At 43.5% G+C, this 25,311-nt stretch overlaps 1 protein-coding gene across 1 annotated transcript in view; it reads left to right on the top strand.

Annotated features, from left to right (window-relative positions):
• The first annotated feature begins 311 nt into the window (after nucleotides 1-311).
• The window catches only part of EML6 (EMAP like 6), a 267,307-nt gene continuing 242,307 nt past the window's right edge, over nucleotides 312-25,311 (top strand). The window contains exon 1 of the mRNA XM_012556681.2: nucleotides 312-552. Coding sequence (XP_012412135.1) covers nucleotides 356-552 — 197 coding nt within the window. The 5' untranslated portion in view covers nucleotides 312-355. The remainder of the gene's footprint in view (nucleotides 553-25,311) is intronic.

The raw sequence follows: 25,311 nt of genomic DNA, 5'->3' as shown, positions 1-25,311 counted from the left end.
CGCCGACTGGGTGATCGGTGTTGGGTATGCAGATCCCCGATTTAGAAGGCGGGGTGACCCCCGCACGAACCTCTCCCGGGGACCGGAGGCCGCAGGTGCAGTGAGGCGCGCGCGGGTGCGGGCGCCCCCGGAGCCGCCCCGCCCGGGACAGGGAGCTGGGGCGCCCGGCGGCGGCAGCTGGACTCCGGCGGCGGAAGATGGTGGCGGCGGGCGCGCTGGGCTGTGCCTGTGCGTCGCCGCGGATCCCAGCGCCCGGCGCTGCACGCTGAGCCCTTGCAGGTCGGTCGCAGCCTGAGCCTCGGCAAGGACAGAGCCAGCGCGCGGGGCTCCAGGGGGCGAGTGGGGTCGGCTTATCATGGCCGATCGGACAGCTCCCAGCTGCCAGCTCCGACTGGAGTGGGTATACGGGTACCGGGGCCACCAGTGCCGCAACAACCTGTACTACACGGCAGGCAAGGAGGTGGTCTACTTTGTGGCCGGGGTCGGGGTGGTGTACAACACCCGCGAGCACAGCCAGAAATTCTTCTTGGGACACAACGACGACATTATCAGGTAATGGGGGGGTGGGGGTGGAGAAGAGATGGGTGTGGAGGCTGGAATGGGGTGGGATGGGGGGACTAACTGGGTTTTCCCGGGGTCAGATCCGGGAGCCCCATGGAATAAAGCATTCTCTCTGGAACCTCCTGGAATTACAGGACTGCTGATTCAGAGGCTAGGGGAGAAACAGAATTGGGGGTGCAGGTGGGAAGGGAGACGTCTCTTTATTCCTCCGGAAGGCTTTGAAATCCCTAAGGAGTTGCGTGTCTTGATGTTTTTTGGTGTTCGTTCCTGCTACAAGTGGAAGGATCCTGGATAACTATCAAATGCTTCTCCGTTCCCTCCCTAAGCAAATGTAGGACCAATAACCTGCGCTGTGGGTATCACCTTTGGGATGCTTCTCAGTAGGTTTCTCAGTTAACAAGAGGATTTAAAAAAAAAACAAAAATCCCTAAAGGAAATTTTGCTACAGGTAATTTACAATCTCCATCCCAGATGCTTTGAAGCTGGGAAATTCTGCAGTGGGTAGGGAGTTTGTTCTGTAACATTTCGCTTGGTATGTTTTAATGCCCCAAAGCATATTTTACACTAAATGGATGCTTCCATAACTTCAGTAAGGTTATAAAAGGCTGGCAGCTGCTGCACCACAGAATCCTGCCAACCAGCCCACAGAACCATCAACATCTTGTGGCAGATGACCAGGACTGATAGAAGGACAGTTGGGTGAATAGCCATCACAGGGACCCTCCGCATGAAACTCGCGGGGGACTTATTTTGATTCTTGGCCTTATCGTCTCATCTGTGGACCAGATGTATTTTCCTTTTTCAGATTCTTGTGTGACCAAACAAGGTGTGGTCCAGATGGCCTTCACAGGGAACCCTTTTCAGCCTTTGGCTGTTAAGGAAGATTTCCATGATATGGGGGTCTCAGCCCACACGGACAGTGACTTCCTGAGGATGGACAACTGAGAGAAACCCTATCTGTACCTTCCCAGCTTGCATATACTCTTGATATAGAACAACTTCTGTCACATTTTCAGGATATTGCCACTCTTGCCTTAAGTTTGCCTTTCATAATGAAATAAATGTTTAAGTGGTGTAATGTGGTTGAATGTCAGTGCTGCTAATTTCTCAGTGGGAAGAATGGTTTAAAAGACAAGCTCCTTTTTTTTTCCTTCTTGTATTGTGCTTAGGTTCCAAAGCCTTTTTTTTTTTTTCCCCAGACTTAAAGTTGAAAAATTATTATGGAAGGTTAGAAACTTAATATTTGAAAATAAAGCAAGGTGTGTATTAAAAAAATCTTAGAATGAAATCTTAAGTACTAGGAGCTCCACTGTTCTCAATATTTGGGACAACTGGCAGATAAAACTTTGTTCATATCACATATGACAAAGTAGCTTTCCTTCCTCCCATATGGTAACAGGTTGTGATTGGGGCACCCTTACCTAGTCCTAGTCCTGAAGATTTTGCTTCTCTAATTGCCAGGCTGATTATTAAAGTCACAGGTGCAAATGGTTAACAGTGACTTGTGAAAAGGTTAAATGTTTAAAAATTTAAACCCATTATGTGTTTGCTCTGTCTGTCTTAATGCAGCGCTTTCCATTACAACATCAAAATAAGATGTAGTCCTTTGGGGGAAGGGAGACAGTGGCAATTAAACAGAAGATTCCCGGGGTTAAATGATGTTAATGTGACAGTTCACTGAACTTGGAGGATTTGAAATCCTAATTCTTTCTCTAATAGGGAAAAAAAAAGTCCATGTTGAAAGTGAAGGTGGGAAAAGGGTGGAGCTGCAGTAAACCGTTGTTATGACAGGCAACTGGACTAGTGGGGATGAAGATATCTGACTTGGGTGGTTTAAAGAAACACTTAGATGTGAGGAAAAGGGGAATGAAGTTATTTGTATAACTGGGTTTGCAGAGAGTCATGATTAATGAAAAGAAAAAAAAAGACGGTTTAGCTTGTGGGCTGTTTATGCAGGTAGTTATTGCCTTATGCTAAATAATGCCATAGGAGTAAGCATGCCTTCTGAGAAAGGACTTTATTGCTAAGTTCTCCGTGAGATTTGGTTGGGTCTGAGTATGTACAGGTGATCAGAATTCTTTATCGCTTTGTGTCTTTTCACATAGGAATAAAATAAAGTTGAACATTAAAAAAACATAAACTGCAATATTATGTAATTTAGATCTGTAAAATTAGATGTTTATGTTATTATTTTGCTTTATTTTATATGGATAAGTATTTTTTTCTGGTGATGGCAGTGCACAAGCCTGATTTTTTTTATCCTTAGTATGTGGGGCTCTGAAGAGTCATTTCTTTCATAATTTTATTCCCATGAACATATTAGATGTTTGAAATTAACACTGTAAAATGTGAGAATATTTATGTATTAAACTGTGTAGGTGAGTAGGAAAATCATACTCTTTTATCTTTCTGAATTTCAACTTATTTCTGTATGTCCCAGTATAGTACTGTTTTCCTACCTGAAATATTTAAGTTTTTCATTGACTAGGGAGGACTATAGCTAAGGTTTTAATGCAGAAGTATTTTGGGTTTTTTAGAATCATTACATAAATAGAATTTCTAACTCTTGATTCCATCAAATACTATAAGTAATCATCTACTTGGTACTTAGCTTTTGCATTAGTTTGAAAGATATATTCATAATGCATATATTTCCTACTGCTTTATTTTTTGTGCGGCTTTGCTCAGAATATCAACTAGAAGGCAGCCCAAGAAATATTGATAACATACTCGGTTTTATAAAACCGTGTGCTCTCTGAGATCATGATGGACCTTAATAATAACGTAGGATTTTGCAGAGCTCGTTAGAGCTCAGCGTATGTGTCCTCCTGCTTTGACAGGCAACGTGTTTAAGTCAGATTTTTAAAAATGTTGCCATGTGAGGCATAATGTGATTTTTTGGATGTGGAGGCTTAGTTTTAGTCTCTTGAATGATTGCCCTTCAATACAGATGACAGATTAGAGGATGATGCCATATTTTAGCCCCAATAACACTGTGAAGGGACAAGTCAGTACTTCAAGCAGTGTTTGCCATTGGGCTAACAACAGTGCTCAAACAAGGGCTTGAAGGCAGGGGCAGTAATAGAGACTGGAGTAATTTCTAACTCGGTTTCTACTTCAAGTAGCAGAACATGACAGAAATGGAGGAAATGAAAGAAAAGGTCATGAACGCATTCGCTCCCTGCCATCTCCCACCGTTTTCACAGTTACTTCAGTTTATCTCCTGACTCTGGATCCCGATGTTGCTTCTGACTAGTTCCCTGTCACCATTCTCTTCTCTCCTCCGTTTCGGCTCTGTATTGCAGGTTTTCCTGTGATTCTGTTTTAGGGGAGAGAGCGTTGACTTTGACCTCACACATGCTCCCTTGTGAACCCCACTTTGTCATTTACTGGAGCCATCTGAGTGAGGGGCTTGACCTCTCAGGGCCTTGTTGATTTGTGAAATGGGGCGACGGTACCCACCTTGCAGAGTTGTTGTAACTCTAGAAATATACTAGAGATAATGCATGTAAAGGGTTTAGCCTTGGGCCTACCCCTTGGTTGGTGCTCAATAAATGTTCTTAGCTGTAGTAGTGGTAGTATTCAATTAAAAAAGAAGACACACCAAAAACAGTGATTCCTCGTTGCCCACCGGCTGAAGTCCAAATTCCTTAGCCTTCCATTCTCTCTGTCCCCAACCAACCTTTCTTTTATTTTCCTTTTTAAAAAATCAAATTGTTTGCTTCCCACTTGCTATGTGATAAGATCGCCCTGTTCTTTCCTGCTTCATATGCTTCATCGAAATACCGTTGCTGTCGAGTCAATTGTGATTCATAGTGACCCTATAGGACAGAGTAGAACTTTTCCCATAGGGTTTTGAAGGAGTGGCTGGTGGATTCGAACTGCTGACTTTTGGTTAGCAGCTGAGCTCAACCACTGCACCACCAGGGCTCCATATGCTTCATACTGGAATGATTTATCTTCCCTCCTCACCACCCTCCATGGGGAGTGTGGGCTTTGATAAAGTCAGGCAGACATGAGTTTGAATCCAGATCTGCCAAAAATCAACTGAGTAACCTAGACAAACTACTGAACCTCTCTGAGTCTCAGCTGTCTTATCGGTAGACAGCTTCTCATCTATAAAATGGGGTTTTAAAGTTATCTACCTTGTAGTTTTTTGGTGAGATGACATAAAAGGTGCCCCACAGTGTTTGACAAATAGTAAGTGCCCACCACAGGGGTCTGTTTGTATCCATGGCCTGCATGGCCCACCCAGGTCAGTCTCACCTCTCCCAGGAGACCTTTAACCATCCTTGGAGGAAGGGACTCCTTGCACTCCTAAATTTTTACATCTTTTGTAACCAATGCTGCTCATTTAATATGTATTATTTAGTGCCATTCTTTTATTCAGAATATTTTCATTTGTAAATGTACACAAGGTACTTTAGGGCGAGAATATATCAATATAAGCAGAGCTAACATTTCCTGAGTGCCAGACTCAGAGCTGAATGCATGTACAGATTTATCTCATCCATCCCTCAATAACCCCATGAGGAAGGTACTATTATTAACCTCAGCTCACTGGTGAGGAAACGTAGGCACACAGAGATGAAGGATCCTGGCCATGGTCACCAGCTGGCAGACATAGAATGGGAATTGGAACCCACGTTGGTCTGATTCCAAAGTCCAAGGCTATTGTTTCACTGCCTTACAGAACTCTCTTCTTTTTCTCAGTCACTGTGCTCTCTACCACTTACTAAGTGCTTAGTAAACTGGTTGCCCTTTGGAACTCTGTTTGTTATCTATCAGTCTATTAATCCTGTGCTTTATTCAAGAGTATTGAAGCAGGTAGCTAGAACCCAGTCTGGAAATGGAACAGTGTCCAAGTACATTTTATGAACATCATTGGCTTTGGAACAGTGACCTGAAACAGTCTTCTCCTGGAGATGTTTAATTTTTTTTTTTTTAAGTCTAAATTGTGACATGGCTGAAATAGTCTGGTGTTGCAAATACAATGGACTTCTTGACTTGGAAGAGGGGTTGTCTGACAGCAATGATTGGGCCTGGACAGTTACATAAACAGACTCACATGAAGGCCTGGAGATGTGATTTTTCATCTTTAGTCTTTCGACTAGTTTGAATGAGGGAATTGATGTAACTATAAAGAATCAAGCTTGTATTGAGTTGAGTGCCTGCTCTTTACCGCATACTTTGTATTTATGCCATTGCATTGAATTTCCCGTCCCCCAATCCTGAGAAATAGCCTTCTCGTTTTACAGATGTGGCTCTGCTTTAAGTACTGACTTGTCCCTTCACTGAGAGACAAAAGAATTAAGCAGAGTCACTTAGCGGGACCATCCCACTGAGTTCATGGGATCCCACTTACTCTGTTCATTGGCAAGAGCATGAAACCAAAGGTTTTGGTGGAAGCTTATGGTCTGTTCATAAATGGTCTTATTGTTGTTGTTGTTAGATGCTGTTAAGTCGGTTTCGACTCATAGTGACATTATAGGGCAGAGTAGAACTGCCCCATAGGGTTTGCAAGGAGCGGCTGGTGGATTTGAACTGTCAACCTTTTGGTCAGCAGCCAAGCTCTTACCACTGTGCCACCAGGACTCCATAAATGATCTTATTATTAAGCCATAGTCTACTTGGTGATTTTTAGGAAGTTCTAGTCTCTAAGTTGGGTATATTTTATTCTTCCTCATTTGTTTATTCATCAAAAATTTATTTAACATTTACAGTGTACCAGGTGTAGGGGATGCAGCAGTGAACATAGGAGAGCCCCCCTCAAGTTTACATTCTGGTGGAGGAGGCCAACGATAAATGGACGAGACAGTAAGAGGAATATAAACCAAACAAAAACAAAACCAAACCCGTTCCGTCGAGTCGACTCCTACTCATAGCAACCCTATAGGACAGAGTAGAACTGTCCCAAAGAGGAATATAGATTTCAACAAGTGCTGAGAAGGAAATAATCATTGCAAGGAACTGGGTTGTTTGGGGATGTGGGGACTACTTTAGATAGGGTTTCCAGAGCAGCTCTCTGGAGAGATGGCATTTAAACTGAGATCTAAAGGATGAGAAGAGGGCAGACAGGTGAAGACATGCTGGCAGAGGAGAGTTCCATGCAAAGGCTCCAGAGTGGTAAAGAAGTCAGTGTGTCCAGCATTCTGATATAGATACCCAGAGAAAGACCCAGGTCATCGTAATTCTCTTCCAGGTTGTTAATGCCTCGTGGGTTTTGACACTGTTATGGCCTAGACTTCCCAGGACAGTCACAAGTACTCCATTCAGTTATTGCCATGGGTACACTTGTCCTTGTCAGACCATGGCTCTAAATGTTTAATTCAGAAACTATGACCACATTTTTATTTGGGAAATATGGCTGCCATATAATAGCTTGCTGCTTGAAAAAGCATTGCACTGGACTATACTGTCTTGTGAAGACTGGTGTCATCCCTACCGGTAAGGGTAAGTAAGGCAGGTAGTTACACCGTGGCAAAGAAAAATGGTCCCCGTGGCAGCATCTCTAGTTACTGCTGTCCCAGGGCCTCTCTCATCCCCAAGGATGCAGATCTGAACACCTTTGCAATGTGAGAGAGGAAAAGGAAGCTACCGGGTAGGCTGACTCCCTTGGCTCTGTTCTGGGATTGACTCTTCCCTCAGTAGACGGGAGCCACATGGAAAGTTGCCCATTAGCCAGCAGGCCACACACCTTCAACAGCTGGGCTCCTCCTGTAGGTTTAACTTGAGTTCATCATACGCAGGTTGGTCTTAAATGTTATTACAGTGTTTTAGAGCAAGCCATACTTCTCACATAGCATTGTGTATAGGAGTCACGGGGAACTTGCTCAAATCCAAATTCTGAGTCAGTAGGTCTGGTGTGAGGCCTGAGATTTTGCATTTCTAACAAGCTCCCAGGTGATACCAGTGCAGCTGTTTCAGACTATTCTTTAAGCTGCAAGATCTTAGGGAATCCATTGGTATGTTTCAGACCTTAATCCAAAAATCCTAAACCAAACCTATTGCCGTCAAGTCAATTCTGACTCAGAGTGACCCTAAAGGACAGAGTAGAGCTGCCCCATAGGGTTTCCAAGGAGCGGCTGGTGGATTCCCGCTGCCCACGTTTTCGTTAGCAGCTGTAGTTTTTAACCACTACGCCACCAGGGTTACCAGTCCTCAAAAGAGCAGTGTTTTTTTTTCAATCCAAAAAATGCTGCAACCTAGTGAAATAGACTTTTAGTAGTATATACATGTATATATGATATATATATTTACTTCTTAAATTAGCAGAGTCAATTTTTTGGGTTGGTTTAAGCTGGTACCTAGCTCAGTGTACTTTCCTCCCCAGAAAGAACCCAGGAGGCACTTACTGGAACAAGTTAAGGAGATGATGCGCCTGTCTCTGGAGTGGTGTGGGCAGTGGAAGAATGTGTCCACAGCCTTTGTGTGGACATGTTTTCCATTCTCTTGAGTGTATCCCTAGGAGTAGAATGGCTTGGTTATATGGTAACTCTCTGTCTGACATTTTGAGAAACTGCCAAAATGTTTTCCAAAGCAGCTGCACCATTTTATAATCCAACCAGCAATGTATGAGGGTTCTAATTTCTCTATATCTTTGCCAACACTTGTTATTGTCTTTTTTTTTTCATTATAATGGGTGTGAAGTTGTATCTCATTATGATTTTAATTTGCGTTTCCCTAATGACTAATGATGTTGATCATCTTTTCATAAATTTATTGGCCATTTGTGTGTCTTCTTTGGATAAATGTCCATTCAAATCATTTGCCCATTTTCTAATTGTGTTATTTTTCTTTTTTTATTGTTGAATTGTAAGAGTTCTTTATATATTCTGGATACAAGCCCCTGATCTGAATTTACAAAATTTTTCTGTCATTCTGTGGGTTGTCTTTTGACTTTGTTGACTGTGTCCTTTGAAGCACAAAAGTTTTTAATTTTGATGAAATCCAGTTTATTTATTTTGTCTTTTGTCACTTTTGCTTTTGGTGTCATATCTGAGAAACCATTGCCTAATCCAAGCACACGAAGATTTACTCTTATGTTTTCTTCCAAGCGTTTCATAGTTTTAGCTCTTACGTTTAGGGTGATGATCCAATTTAAGTTGATTTTTGTATATGGTGTAAGTAGGGACCAAAATTTATTCTTTTACATGTAGATATCCAGTTATCCCAACACTATTTGTTGAAAAGACTATTCTTTCCTCACTGAATTGTCTTAGATGTCCACAGCCTTTGATTTCTCCTAGCAGAGGCATACTCCTCCTGCTCAGAAGCTGCTGAGCTTCTGGGGACCCAGAAACCAAGGCAACCATTATAAGATTAATATAGCAATTGGGGGCTGTGGTTACTATCCTATATTTGCAAAGGTGCTGTTAAATCCTACTAAGAATGTATAGATTTTATATATGTTTATAGAATGGAGCCATTTATACTTTGAGGAGCTACTGCAGCATTCAGTAACTACTGGTTTAGAGACATAAAACCTATTGCCATCGAGTCATTTACTCTCAAACATTCTTGCTTTTTAAAAATGAATTTGCATATTTGGTCTTTGCCAATGAAAGAGAGAGGTTTATTGAGGCAGCTGAGGGGGGAGGGATATGGAAAGGAGAGGAAGTGGTCAGAGAGGGTGTCCCTTGGCCTCTACCCCTTTATCAATTTCTTTCTTCCCCCACTGGGAGGCAGGCGCCTGAAGGACCTCAACCTAGAAGTTGAGGGACTCCAAAGTGCCCACCAGCTCTCCATTTCCTCTCCCATCAGCCAGGTGGAGGGGAGCGGCAGGCCTGGCTCTACCACCCTGAGATGAAAGAAGCTCCCCCTGGACTAGAGGGTACATAAACAGGCTGGACGCAGAATCATTCTAAGGCTCTTGAAATAAACAACAGCGTGGGCCTTCACGTTTAGTTTAGCTCCTTTTTACAGATGTCATTAAAACATCTTTCTGTGCTCACTGTGAATTGATTTTACACGTAAGAATAGAACCAGACCCGTGAATGACAGATGTCCTCTAAGTCAAGGATCATCAGTTTCAAGAAACTGAAACCCTCTCAAAGAAGCACAGTTAGGAAGGGGATTATAAAGGACAAGAGAATATTTTGAACTCAGTTACAGAGAGTACAGCCAGCCTCTCAGACACTGCACATCAGGCAGCTAGTCTCTTCCTGCTTCTCTCTTGCAAGTATCCCCATGCATCACAAGGACTCACAAATCTGCTTCTCTCAGGTAATATATGCTTTGATTTTCTCTGGCTGCAGACTGGCTTCTTGACTGGCTTTTTGTTCATAGCCACCCCAAAAATGGCCATCTCGGCCTGTCAGTGCACGTGACTTTCCAGCTTGGTCCTATATAGCCAACTGACTCAATCTTTTGAGTCTTAATTCCAAATTTCCAGGAAAGAGAGTAAAATTGGACTAGCATGGGTCAGAATGTCCACCCAGTCCAGTGGGTTGTAGATTGGGGGGTGGGATCGTGTTTCAAAGGACTGCCCCTTCTGAGGAAGATTTCCCAGTAAGGGGGTTATAAACTGAGAAGGAATGAATGGCAGTCCCATTACAGGAGGTGGGTTAGAAGAGGGGGAGACAAATGTTTTGGATGAAGGGGTGACAGTGATGAGAAGCACTGAGTGTAAGAGAGAAAAAGTAAGGGGGTATTAACAGACGTGTTCAAAATACTGGTGACGTGTGACATTTCAGTTCTCCTAAGAGGCCGTGCCGGGGTAATTCTGAGGAGTGCTGGCCAATGGTCAGTGGCCACAGCCTTGGGGAGCCAGGGGGGCATCAAACATTTGCCCACTTGAGTGCCATGCTGCCGCTAAGGGTCCTGTCTCCTCTGCTGGGGTCTGGGGAGCACATGGGAAGGGGGGCTGCTGCTGGCAGGTGCCTGGTGGCGCCCACAGGAGGCTGTCTGAGATTGGTGTGGCCTGCCAGGTGATGGAGGTGGGCTTGGGGGCAGCTGGTGAAGAAGTATTTCCATCCTTCAACTGGCACAGCTTCTGGCGCACTGCTGAATAGCAGCCACGGCTGTGAGTGGAAAAGTTGCACAAGTGAGCCCGTGGATGATTTAGTGATGTAGGTTTTGAAAACAGATCTTCCAAAGGCTGGGCTTAAAACCTCCCTAAGCCTCCCTATTTCCTGCAGGAGAAGGTTCATGCTCCCCCAGCAAGGCTTCTGAGACCTGTTACAATCTGATTTCTGGTTCCTTACCCAGCCTGAGGTCCCCCCGCCGCCCACCCACCTAATTATCCTCCAGCCACTGGAAACTCCTTGCAGTCCCTGAGCCCAGCATCCTATTTTGTATATCCTCACCCTGCACATGGCATTATGGCTGCCTGAAGTGACCCCGCACTTCTCTGCTTGCACAGGCCTTCCCTTCCTTCAGTCTTAGTGTAAACGCCATCTCTGCTGAGGCCTCACCTGGCGGCCCAAGACTGTTTCAGGCTCTCCTTCCTCTGTGCTTCCAGGCCCTGGTGTGGGTGCCTCTGTTACAGAGCTGTCCCATTGTGTGGCATTTGTTGACCTACCCATCTCCCTGCTCATGTCAGTTCCATGGGTGTACCCCCATGCCCAGCACCTTGTCTTGGGCATAGTCGGTACTTCATTATATTTTTACATGTTGGTTATTCTGTTCTTGTCTTCATATCTCATTATTTGGAAGGAGCAAATTGTAAAATAGGAGTGAGGTTTCTGTAGAACTCATACTTACCTCTGTGAGGAGAAAATGCTGAACAAGCCACCTCAGCTGGCACTGAAAGCCAGGTGTCAGCATCTTCTTTAAAAAAAAAATCTTGGTGGCAAACAATGACCAATTACTGCGTTGGTCTCAAGTCAGATACCAGCTTTTATTTGGTGTCTTCTTTCTACTGGTCTGTGTATGAAATACAGCTGTTGAAGGCATGATGTTTTTCTGTTGAAATACTTCCATGGACCTTACAGTGAATGGAATTGCTTTTTTTTTTTTTCTTTTCTTGTAGTTTAAATTAAGTTTACATTTCAAGTTAGTCTCCCATACAAAAAGTTATACATACGTTGTTATGTGACCCTAATTGCTCTCCCCATACTGTGACAGCACACTCCTCCTTTCCATCCCTGATTTCCCGTGTCCATTCAACCAGCTCCTAACCCTCTCTGCCTTCCCATCTCACCTCCGGACGGAAGCTGCCCGTTTAGTCTCTTGTATCTACTTGAGCTAAGAGGCACACTCCTCACGAGTATCACTTTATGTCCCACAGTCCAGTCCAATCCCTGTCTGAAGAGTCGGCCTCGGAAATTGTTTTAGTTCTGGGCTGATAGAGAATCCAGGGGCCATGCTTTCCGGGGTTCCTCCAGTCTCAGTCAGACCATTAAGTCTGATCTTCTTACTAGAATTTGAGTTCTGCACCCCACGTTTCTCTTGCTCCATCAGGGTGGAATTGCTTTTGAATGACTTGTGCTTGAGATTTCTTTTGACTGCTTGCATTATAGAGAAAGTCTTTATTTTTGTCCCTATAGATTTAGAAAACACAATGGTCTTTTAAGCAACTTGAAAAATGTGATGGAATGTTTGTAAGCATAAAATGAAGTCCCAATGTCTGCAGAGAAATTTAAGGTAGTACCTACTGGTTTCAAATGATTTTAAGTCTTTTCTGTCCCAGAAGAATTTCACCCAAAGATACAGAAGTGTGGACTGAAGGCAGGCCTTCTGGAGGTAGTGACTTTTGAAGGATGAACAGCAGCTTGGTAGGTGGATGCAAGGGGGAGTGGGGGAAGGGGGGAACAGCCTGGGCAAAGACTCAGTGTCTTAAAGTAGCAAGGACTCCTGAAGGAAGAGTAAGTCGTTCAGTATTGCTAGAGTGAAAAATTGATAATGTGGGGGGCATTGTGGGAGATGAAGCTAGGGCTGAGACTAGATCACTAAGGGCTAAGGGATTTAAACTCATCCTGCAAGTTACAGGAACCCAGTGAGGAGGGTTATACGGGGTGAGAGAAGACCAGATTTAGATTTTAGAAAGATCATTAGAGGCAGAGGATTTCTGCTGTATTGACACTAACCCTTCTTCAACACTCCTGCCCACGCTTCTCTTTTCCTTCCGTGCCAAATGCCTCGGAAGAGGCAACAGGGCACTGAGTGTGGGATTGGGTCCTATGAGGTTTAGCCCTGTGCTGGCTCTGTCTCCTGCCACATGTGTGACTTTGGGCATGGCACTTGACTCTTCCAGGCCTCAGTTTCCACGTCAGAAAATGAGATGGCTGCTATGTGATCTCTCAGAGCCTTCTAAGATCACATCTGTAAGTGCTGGGATTCTGAGTTGTCTCCCTGCCTCCTCTTCCTTATCTCTCATTCCCTCTTCAACCTCATGGGCTGGTTTCTGCCTCCACCAGCCCCTGAAATCTTGCTCAAGTATCTCTGGTGACCTCCAGTGCTAATCAGGGCCTCATTCTGCTTAGTCTTTGATCAGCATTGGGTACCGTTGCTTACCTGCTACTCAATATCGTCCCTTGACCTTGTAGCCCCTGGTTTTCTCTTACCTTCCTGGCTGCCCTTTGTCTGTTTCCTCTTTCTAGGCCCACTTCTTACACACCGAGGCTTCCCAATATCACTTATGAGGTTTTCCTGCCAAAAATGCTTGACCTGAATCTAATCATGAGGAGACAAACAAACAAATGCAAATTAAGGAACATTCTACAACTGGACAGTACTTGCCAAAAAAAAAAAAGTGTCATTCTCATAAAACATAACAGATCGAGGAACTGTCCAGGTGAAAGGAGACCGAAAAGCTATAACTACGTGCAGTGCGTGATCCAGGATTGGTTCCTGGATTGAAGTGGGAGGGGTTGTAATAACGGGCAGTATTGGGGCAGTTGGTAAAATTTGAATATTGCACTATAAATCCTATAATAGCATGGTGTCAGTGTTAAATTTTCTGAATTTGATGATAGCAGGTACATAGCAATGTAAGAGAATGTCCTTGTTCTTAGATGTGTGCTGAAGTATGCAGGCGTGAGGAGTCGTGATGTCTCCGATTGCTCTCAAATGGTTCAGTAACAACAGTAACGCCAACGGCAACAACAGCAACTGTAACAGTAATAATTGTGCACACGTACGTGTTTATTCCTGGTGGCGTAGTGGTTAAGAGTTCGGCTGCTAACTAAAAGGTTGGCAGTTCAAATCCACCAGCGCTCCTTGGAAACCCTATGGGGCAGTTCCACCCTGTCCTGTAGGGTCGCTATGAGTTGGAATTGATTCGACGGCAACCGTTTTTTTTTTTTTTTTTTGGTGGGGGGTTATGTGTTTATAGAGGGAGAGAGATAAAGCAGATGGGCAGAATATTAGGGGGAATTTAAGTGACGGTATATGGAAGCTCATTGTCTAATTTCTAGCACCTTTTCTGTAGGTTTAACGTTTTTTCAAAATAAGAAGTTAAAATGTATGTGTGTTCATGTTCCTTGAGGCATCTGTTCTCATCCCTTGTCTTTCCCTGAGAGCTCTTACCCACTTTCTCCTTCCTGCTTCTACCCTTGCCCTTCCTTTCAATTCTCAGCACAGCAGCAGAGTGATGCAGTTCCAGCATAAGTGATGTCATGTCACTTCTCCGCTCAGAATCCTCGGAGTAAAAGGCAAAGCCTTTCTAATGGCCTCTAAGCCCCTATGCTCCTCAGAAGCAAGGATGGTGAGACTGTGTCTAACATACTTTGGATGTGTTATCAGGAGGGATCGATCCCTAGAGAAGGACAACATGCTTGGTAAAGTAGAGGGTCAGCGAAAAAGAGGAAGACTCTCTATGAGATGGATTGACACAGTGGCTGCAACAGTGGGTTCAAGCATAACGATTGTGAGGATGGCGCAGGACCGGGCAGTGTTTCGTTCTCTTGTATATAGGGTCACTACGAGTTGGAACCGACTCGATGGCACCTAACAACAACAACGACGCCCTGTGGGCTCTGGCCTGCTGTGACTGCTGTGATCTAGTCTGTTTTCTTCCTACCTCTTGCTAGTCCACAGCCACTCTGGCCTTCAAGCCGCTGCTTGAGTACCCAGGCACTGCTCCGCCCCAGGGCTTTTGCATTGTCTGTTCCCTCTGCCTGGACCCTCCTTCCCCAGACATCCACAGGGTTTTCTTCAGCTCGCCCGGGTCCCTGTTCAATGTCACCTTCTCAGTCAGGTCCTCTCTGACTGTCGCATTGAAAATTCAGATCCCTTCTCAGCACATTCCTTATTCCGCACCCCTGCTTTACTTTGTAGCTCCTATTTCTTTCATTTCTTGTTTTTCTCTCTTCACTAGCACATGAGCTCGGTGAGAGCTGGACTATTGTGTTCACTGCCCTGCCCTCAGTGCCTAGAATGGTGCCTGGCATATAGATGGCGCTGAATAAATGTTGGTTGAATGAATAAATGAAGACTTGCACTTGTTGACTTTCATTTGCTTTAAGACAACCCCTTTGGGATTTCTGCTTAGAACAGAGCTGCTTTTTTGGACCCCCTTGATAGATTGTGAAGCCTACGAACCCTGTTAGTTTTGTGTTAACTTTGTATTGAAGCGTAGTATGCATCCAGGAAAGCACACATCCATCAGTTCTCACAAATTGAACACACCCGTGTAGTCCTCACCCAGCTCAAGAACTGAACATTGCCAGCACCACAGAGGTCCTCGTGCCCCCTCCCAGCCACAATCCCACTGCAAAGGTAACCTCGATCCTGGCTCTTAACAGCATAGATGAGTTTCGGCTAAAGTTGTCCTTTACATATATGTATACATATATATATATATATATAAGGAATGGTACAGTGTACATTCTTTTGTGTCTGGCTCCTTTTAATCAACATCATGTTAATGAGATACATCTGTATTTCTACATGTTTATTCTTAGTTCCACATTTTCATTGTGTGAAAACACCAGCATTCATCCATTTCCAGTTTCTTCTGGCTATTACGAACATTCTAGTACAGGTGAACATCGCTGTGCAATCCCACCTAGGAGTTGTATCGCTGGATCACAGGGTGTGCCTATGCTCAGCTTTGCCAAGTCAAACAGTTTATACTCCCACCATCCCAGCATGTTGTCTAATCATATAATCAAATACATACAGAGGAGTACACAGAAAACTAATTATATTGAAATACAATAATACAGATATTTTCTAAAATGTTGTGATGTCATATCAAATGTACTTGTTTATTAACACATACAGTTGAGAGGTCTAGCAGGTCTAATAATTACCATGATTTCCAGGAGTGATGCGCGAACATGATGTTTTGAGATACCTGCAGCAGCTGTGAGGTGAGATGAAAATATCTGGGATTTCTGGTGGTCACAGAGGCACAGGTGCTGCTAATCCTCTGCTGGTTGCCTACTTTCTGAAAGTTAGGGAGTACTAAATTTCTGTTAGACGTAAGCAGAAATGAAGGTGTAATTTTTGGTCTATCTAAATTCATGAATCTTGAATTCTATTAAGCAGGGGTGCATGGACCCGAGTTAAGAACCCCGGCTTAGAGGAACAAAAATGACTTACAACAAAGATTTTTTGAGTGCCTGCTTTTATGCCAGGCACTGTGCTAGGCAATGGGGATCTGGAAGACCAGGAGCAGAGAGAGTGTCAAGGAGGCCCTCAACGGTGACAGTAGAGTACAAAGTATGCAAAGGGCCAGTGGATTTAGCAGTGAGGAGGTCATTGATGAATTACTTTTATACATAAACACTCTGAATGATTATTTTTCTCTGAGTTGTACTTGTCTCTGCAGTTTAAACTTCGTTACAGCAGTCAGAATGTCCAAGGGTCATTTCCTTTTAGCATCGCTTTTCTTCTTACATCTCCTTTACGTATTGTGACCACGCTCCAGTGAGTTTATGCTGCCGGGTGGTAAGCAGTCGTCTCGGGTTAATGACTTCCGTCTCCAGCAGACGGTCTCTTTTTTTGGTCAATAAGAGGTACTGTTACAGACATTGCTTCTCGGTAAAAAGCTGCCGGGTCTGTTATTCTGCATAGCAGACATGAATACCATCAATCTGGCTGGGCCGTGTTTATCTGTGTGAAAGCCTGGCCTGCTGACAATGAATTCACAAGTGAGTCTTCTGGCCTTGGGTAAGCTCGGTGTCTAGTCCGTATGATAAAAATATAATGAAGAGCTGTCCATTCTAGAATGTTTCACAATTATTTTCTTCACGAATGTCGCTTGGATTTCTGTGTAATCTATAGGAGGAAAGGGAGAGGATAGTTCAATTAAATAAACGTGTGTTCAGAGCTTACTGTTTAAATGACAGCATGAAGGCCACAAAGATGACAGATACCCGGCAGGAAACGTTGAGTCCCTGGTCACTCTCCGCCTCTTTCATCTCCGTCATCCAGTCAGTCCCAAGTCCAGTTGATTGTGTCCTTTCCACCTACTGCTTCTGCCCTAGCTCCCCCGCCATCACTTTTGTCTGGACTAGTACAGTAGCCTCTTAACTGGTTTCCCAGCCTCTGCTCTCACTCCCCTAGTCCATCCTCTGTTCCAAAGCCTGGGTGAGCTTTTGAAAAATACAGATTTATGAGCCCATGCTTAAAGAGATCTGGGGTCAGTAGGTCTGAGGGGTGAGGCCCAGAAATCTGTATTTTAAAAAACATTCCCATTAAAAAAAAAATTGAGACAGAGTCAGTGTATCTTTCCTCTGTACCTGCTACAGCATTTTCTCCATACTTCTCTTATAACAGAAACCCTGGTGGTGTAGTGGTTAAGAGCTATGGCTGCTAACCAAAAGGTCAGCAGTTCAAATCTACCAGCTGCTCCTTGGAGACCCTATGGGGCAGCTCTGCTCTGTCCTATAGGGTTGCTATGAGTCTGAATTGACTCGACGGCAACAGGTTTGCTTTTTTGGTTTCTCTTATAACATTTCTTACATTATGCCATCATTTGCCATTTATGTTTCTCCCTAGGCCACCCAGTGAGACCACTGGTCCCTCTGTGCCCTGAGGGTGGCTTAGCCTCAGAGCCAGTCAGACCTGCGTTTGAATCTGATTTCTCCACTTGTTGTTAGCAGGCAGCCTCAGCTTCCTCCTGTAGACTTCCTGGGAGGGTTACTGTAAGGATTCAGTCAGGGAGGGGGGGTAAGGAGTTCTGCAAAGTGAGGTAATGAAAGACATGTAACAGAAGGAAACCTGTTAGGCCCCGAGTAAGGTGTTTTTGTAAAAACATACAGATATTTTACATATATGTGTTTTCCCTTGAAATCCTGCAAAAATTCAGAGGTACAGTCACATAGCTAATAACTGACAGACTGAGCTTTTAAACATTTTTTTTTATTGTGGTGAGGTATCTGTAACAACATTTGCCGTGTTAACATTTTTTACGTGTGTAATTCAGTGACACTACTAATGGTCATCCTGTTGGGCAGCCATCACCACTGTCTATTTCCAGGTTTCTCCATCACCCTTAACAGAAACTCAGTGCGCCCTAAGCAATGACGCCCCTTTTCTCCCTGCCTCCCTCCCGCACCTGTTAACTGCTAATGAGCATTTGCCAAATTCTAGATATTTCATATAAATGGGATTATACAACATTTATCCTTCTGTGACTGGCTTATTTCACTCTGTACAGTGTTTTCAAGGTTCATCCATGTCCTAGCATGTATCAGAACTTCGTTTTTCTTTACGGCTGAATAGTGTTCCTTTGTATGTCTATACCACGTTTTGTTTATCCATTCATCTGTTGATGGCTGTTGTGAATAGTGCTACAGTGAACATTGGTGTACATGTGTCTGTTTGCCTCGTTGCTTTCAAGTCTCGGATGTATCCCTAGGAGTGGAATTGCTGGGTCTTATGGAGCCCTGGTGGCGCGGTGGTTAAGAGCTCAGCTGCTAACCAAGAGGTCAGCAGTTCGAATCCACCAGGTGCTCCCTGGAAACCCTATAGAGTTCCACTCCGTTCTATAGAGTCGTTATGAGTTGGAATCAACTCGATAGCAACGAATTTGGTTTATGATAGCTCTGTGTTTAACTTTTTGAGGAACCACCAAACTGTTCTCCGCAGTGGCAGCACGGTTTTACATTCCCACCAGCAATGTACAAGGATTCCAATTTCTCCACATCCTTGCCATAAACCAAAACCAAACATCCTTGCAAACACTTGTTATTTTCTGTTTTTCTCCTTGTAGCCATCCTAGCAGGGGTGAAGTGGTATCTCACTGTGGTTCAGAGACCCAGCTTTGAACCCAATTTGTCTGACTCCAAAGCTCTGCTCTTTCTGTCCCATGGAGACTCAGACCAGGAAGGAGAGACAGACCCCTAATTATCTTAACTAAGAAGCCACTGGTGAAAAGTACTAAGCTAGAGTTGTTGTCTCCAAACTTTTTTGGTTAGGCCACTCCAGAGGCTTTACCTGGCAGGACTCGTGGGGAACCTGCCCTCCCCACACCGGACTTGACAGAGTCAAGGACTCAGTGCCCCCGTCACCGGCCCCCAGCCAGCCAAGTCCTTATACATATCTGCATTCCTAGCCCAAATGCCTCTATTGGGAGGCCTCCTGATTGAGGGGCCCTAGGTGGAGGCCTTTCTCAGGTGCCTCTTATCAGGGGGGCCTTTTTCCACTCTAACTCAGTATTCAGTACTTTTTCACTCCTAGCCCTTCCTCCTGCCTCCTCCCTGGCCCCCAGGTCTATAAAATGGTGGGGGCATCTTGCTTAGGGCCCCCTCAGCAGCGAGAGGTTCCTCCGCTCCCGCTCCCCACGTTGGTAATCTGATCTTTGCTTGGTGCTGTTCTGGGAGGAAAAGTGGAACGTTGCGGGAGCCGACACTTTTCCTTTTTTGGCCTCTTGCTTATACTGTTGCAGGAAGTAATTAAAGGCTTGATTGTTAATGTCGTTTTGGCTTGTTGTACTGATTGACCACCTCACCACCTGGCAGCTCAGCTCTCAACATTGGGGATCCTGTAGGGAGGGAGCAAGAACACGGAGAAGGATGGGTTTGTAGGGGGATGATAGGCTGTTCTGGACAAGCTGAGCTTGAGATGCCTGTTGGAAACTTGACTGTGGAAACTAGAAGTGTTCAGAAGAGCCTTTACCTAGTCCTTTAGCCGACAAATACTTTCTAGGCGCTAGGTGCTAAGTAGAGGGATGGAAAGACGTGTATATACATAATGCATATATAGATATATTCCATATATTCCAATGGAATATATATGTCCCAGTATGTTTTCAATAGGAATATATGTGTGTGTGTGTGTGTATATATATGTGTGTGTGTGTATATATATATATGTGTGTGGGTGTGTGTGTGTATAAAACCAAACCCATTGCCAATTTGATTCCGACTCATAGTGACGCTATAGGACAGAGTAGAATTGCCCTATATATAGGGTTTCTGAGGAGCAGCTGGTGGATTCAAACTGCCAGCCTTTTGGTTAGCAGCCAAGCTCTTAACCACTGCGCCACCAGGGCTCTATAGATATGTCTAGTGTGTAACATATGTATACACACAGTGTATATATGTAACATATATGTACATATATGAATGCATACATACACCCTCCCCCCACCCCCAGATCCTTGCCCTCAAGGCACTGCTAAATGAGGGAGTGAGAGAAACAAGCTATTGTGAACACAGAGAAGAGGCAGTGCCTCTGTGGGTTTGGGAAGGCGCCACAAGAGGAGGGCTGCTGGAGGAGTATCTTTAAGGATCTCCTTAAACATAAGGTGTATTCTCTAGGTACACAGGATTTAGGAGGAATCTCCTGCTCCTGCTGTCTGGGTGGGTTTGTGTTTGTGGTTTGTGTGGGGGTGGGGAAGGAGATGTTACAGGAAAAACAAATTCAAATTCCATTTTGCAGTAGATTAATTTTGAGGTAAGCTAATCTTTTAAGGGTAATCTCCCAAGGAGAGAGCTAACAGGAAGTCATTAACTGCTGGTCTGATCCTCAGGAAGGTGGTTGAATGGAGATCCAGATTAGATGAGCTCTTGAATGGGTGAGATCAGGGGAGAGCAGGTGAAGTGAGAAGGGATGGGGGCTTAAGACAGAACTCTGGGATAGACTTCTGAGTGGTGAGGAGAGGAAGAGGAGCCTGAGGGGGCCTGAGAAGGAGCCAGAGAGACCAGGGAAGAATTGAGGGGTGCAGGGTCTTGGAAGCCAAGGGAGGACCAAACACCTCTGTGTTTTGGAGGGGCTGGTGGCAGAGCCCTGCAAAGATAAGGACAAGGATTGGGACTCAGAAGAGGCCATGGGAAGAGGAGGTCTGCCGGAGCAGGGCGGGCAGAACCCAGCTTGCCAGAACAGTGAGTGAGGATGAAAACGTGGCAGCAGACAGCAGGGACGTGTACCCAGTTAGGGCCATGTTCCCTCATACGCGGGCAAAACACTTCCTGGTGTCTGGAGGATTTCAGAGTCATCTTGCTCATAGGCACCTATCCTAGGAGATTAAGCACCCCCACCCCCATGCCATCTTTTTCAGTAGGGAATAATGAATGTAGCTGTGAGTTGACCATCAACTGCATCCATTCTTCCCCAGATAATCAGCCGAGATGGCATTTTTCCTTTAATAGGGCAACAAATCAGAGGTTTGAAAACCCATCTATTGTTTCCCTAGGGCCCAGGCTTGCGATTTCATCTGCTTTTACAGTGATTTATTATTTCTTTTCCAGACTTATATCACATTTGTTAGCAAAAACAAAAAGGAAAAAAATTTTGTTAATCCTTATGTCACACTGCAAAGATTGACTCATAGGCTCAAATTTCAGATAATTCAGAGCTTAGTTTTTTTCTGAGCTAGAGCAGCTTCTCTTTTTATGTGATCATTTTTTTTGTGTGTTTTATAGATGGAGATGGTTTGTCAGTTTATAGGTATATGTAATTCCACAAGTGTCCTAGTTTCATTTAAATCTCTCTGGAATCTCAGAAACTAAGTCAGCAGCTACCCTTATCCTTCTGGGTGCCACAAAAAGAGAAAATCATATTGCCAGCAATCAATCAATGACAGTATTGACCAGTCGCATGCCACGAGCGATCACACATTAAGGATACAAGTCACTCGGAAGACTTTCCTGGATGCCAGTTACTTGGTGTCTAGGTTACTTCCCTCACACTGCAGGCACTTCAAAGAGAGGGCCATCTGACCTCTGTGTATCTCTATAGCCTGAGCTCATTTGAAGTGAACACAAGTCCTCACTGGACTGTTTTTCTTAAATGTTCCTAGGAAGTTTAATTATAGAATTAAAAAAGTGATTTTATTGAATATCAAGGAGACACACAACATATTAGCAAATATGGGTAAAGCATATAAATGATAAGTAAGGAATTTTAGAACTTCACCAAATGACTCCACTACTCTGGTTGGTAAAATGCTTCCCTTGTTTTCATAATTAGACCAAAAAAACCAAACCCATTGCTATTGAGTCGATTCCCTGGTGGCACATAATTAGACTACCCTATATAATGACTCAGATCCCTGATGGCACAGTAGTCAAGAGCTCAGTCAGCCTGCTAACTAAAAGGTCAGGGTTCGAATCCACCAGCCAATCCTTGGAAACCCTACAGGGCAGTTCTACTCTGTTCTGTAGGGTCGCTATGAGTCGGAATTGACTCGACGGCAACAGGTTTGGTTTGGTTTTTATATAATGAGAGTCTACAGTGTGCACATTTTCAGAGTGGGCCACTTCACCTTTCTTACCATGAAAGAAGCCAATGTGGCAAAGGACACCCTTCCTTTCATGCTAGGTGTGCTTCTCAGTGATACAGTTCAAGTCCTGCTTGACAGATGTTTGGGGGGTGGCAAATGAAAACGGGGAGCCAGAAAATATACTACAACAGGAAAGGATCCCGGAAATTCAGAATAGTGGACGTTAGTAATGAGATCTTAAAACTCTTCTTCAGGGGGATTTAGATTACCCCGAGGAGCCCTGGTCGTGCGGTGCTTAAAGCGCTCGGCTGCTAACCAAAAAGATCAGTGGTTTGAACCCACCAGCCGCTCTGCGGGAGAAAGATGTGGCAGTCTGCTTCTGTGAAAGATTACAGCCTTGGAAACCCTATGGGGCAGTTCTGCTTTGTCCTATAGGGTCAGAATTGTCTCATCGGCAGTGGGTTTGGTTTTTGGGTTTTAGATTAGCCTTATTTGAGGGTTCCAAAACCCTTGATATATGAACCATGTAAATGTGAAATGACGGAAAGCAAAACTGTTAACTATCTACACATTCCTTCTATACCCTTATATGTCACTAGGCTGGGAGTAAACTAGCATGTATGTCTGAAGCCTAGAAAAAGAATAAACTTAATTCCCCTGTAAGACTAAAATGGCCATAATTTTAAGAGGATTTGGAACTTAATAAATTTAGTTCAGGCTCTTTGGTTTATTTTATTTGGGTCCTAAGCAAAAAAAAAAAAAAAAAAAAACTAATTAGCATGAGTGATTTTATGGCATATTATTTGTCCTTTAGATATGTGAAATTATAAAAAAAATTAAAGTATTTGTAGAACATGTTAAACAGTTTTTATTTATATTAGTATACCATTCCTAATCTTGTTTATTCATAACTACATTATAGAAATGTATCTGATTATTACTTCATATTAATACTTGGATTACAGAACTGAGTCATTGTTACTCATCTTAATTCTATGCCTGGTTGTATTTTTTATAATTTATAGGCTAAAGAATTTTCCCTTTAATATGCGCAAGGTGTTCCAGTAATTCTGGGAGAAACAGATTCTTTTTAGTTCAGCTGATTACAAAATTGTAAAGGATGAAATTGTTTATTGATTTTTGGCAAGTCACCAAAAAGAAATTACAGTTATTTGACAGAAACCTCAAGAGAAATAAACAGTAAGCTCACATAGGAAATTATCAAAACTATGATTATAATGTGTCAAAGAAAGACTCAATAAACATTTATTTCTTTTCCACACAAAAGTTCTCCCCCATGCTTTTTGAGAGAATGTGGGCACACTTTTTAAGTGATTCTTAAATTGAACTTATAAGCTAAAAACCCTGGGTGTTATTAAAAACAATCTCATAATAACCTGCCTGGATTGGGAGAATATGGAATCTGGTTTTGAGTTTTCCTTCTTCCGGCTAAAGGGCCAGAGCCTGTCTTGCTCACCCTTGTCATTCTCTGCCCAGCACAAGGCCTGGCATGGGGAAGACACATAGTACATGTTTGTTGACTTGAATTGACTCAGCGGCCAACATTTACCTACATTGTGGCTATGAGAAGAACCCTTGAACTTTTAGTTTATCAATGCAATCTCTGTTTTGTGTCTAAGTATTGCTGTTGATGGACTCTTGGATTGTTCACTATTACAGACAACACTGTAACAAACATCCTTACATGTACTTTCCTGAGTACGTGAGCAGGAGTTTCTGTAGCAGGTATTTCTAGAGGTAGAATGGCCAGGGTCAAAGAATGTATGCGTTGTATATTGTGATAGATACTCACAAACTGCCTTCCAAAAAGAGATATACCAGTATGCATGTAGGAGAGTGACTTTTCCTCTACAGCTTCTGCTGAGTTTGTATCGGATTAATTTTAAATCCTTTGAAACCAGAAGGAATGTGGGAATTTTATAATTTAGGAAAATGAAGTGTTTCTGGATGAAAGTAAATGTAAAGTTTCTTCTTTTCTGTTTGGTCCCTTTGAAGGTGATGCCTACAGCTATACATGTGGAGAATCACAGAAATTGTTGTTGTTGTTAGGTGCTGTTGAGTCAGTTCTGACTCCTAGCGACTCCATGTGCAACAGAATGAAACGCTGCCCTGTCTGCACCATCCTCACAGTCGTTGCTATGCTTGAGCCCATTGTTGCAGCCACTGTGTCAGTCCATCTTGTTGAGGGTCTTCCTCTTTTTCACTGACACTCTACTTTACGAAGCATGATGTCCTTTTCCAGTGACTGGTCCCTCCTGATAACATGTCCAAAGTACATGAGAAGTCTCGCCTTCCTTGCTTCTAAGGAGCATTCTGGCTGTACTTCTTCCAAGACAGATTTGTTCATTCTTTTGGCAGTCCATGGTATATTCAGTATTCTTTGCCAACACTGTAATTCAAAGGCATTAATTCTTCTTCAGTCTTCTTCATTCATTGTCCATCTTTGCATGCATATGAAGCGATTGAAAATACCATGGCTTGTGTACCAATACTAAGATGCACCTTAGTCCTTAAAGTGACATCTTTGCTTTTTAGCACCTTAAAGAAGTCTTTGCAGCAGATTTGCCTAATGCCGTACACCCTTTGATTTCCCGACTGCTGCTTCCATGGGTGTTGATTGTGGATCCAAGTAAAATAAAATCCTTAGCAACTTCAGTCTTTTCTCTGTTTATCATGGTGTTGCTTATTGGTCCAGTTGTGAGGATTTTTGTTTTCTTTATGTTGAGGTGTAATCCATACTGAAGGCTGTAGTCTTTGATCTTCATCACTAAGTGCTTCAAGTCCTCTTCACTTTCAGCAAGCAAAGTTGTGTCATCTGCATAATGCAGGTTGTTAACGAGTCTTCTTCCAATCCTGATGACCCGTGATTCTTCATATAGTCCAGCTTCTTGGATTATTTGCTCAGCATACAGATTGAATAAGTATGGTCAAAGGATACAGTCCTGACACACACCCTTCCTGATTTTAAACCATGCAGTATTCCCTTGTCCTGTTTGAACATTTGCTTCTTGGTCTATGTACAGGTCCTGCATTAACACAATTAAGTGTTCTGGAATTCCCATTCTTCATAATGTTATCCATAATTTGTTATGAGCCACACAGTCAGCCTTTATTTAAGTAGTCAATAAAACACAAGTAAACATCTTTCTGGTGTTCTCTGCTTTCGGCCA

Source organism: Trichechus manatus, unplaced genomic scaffold, assembly GCF_000243295.1.
Source record: "Trichechus manatus latirostris isolate Lorelei unplaced genomic scaffold, TriManLat1.0 scaffold00005, whole genome shotgun sequence".
Classification (NCBI taxonomy): domain Eukaryota; kingdom Metazoa; phylum Chordata; class Mammalia; order Sirenia; family Trichechidae; genus Trichechus; species Trichechus manatus.
The sequence above is the reverse complement of the archived record's forward strand: the minus strand, read 5'-3'. Positions and strand labels throughout refer to the sequence as shown.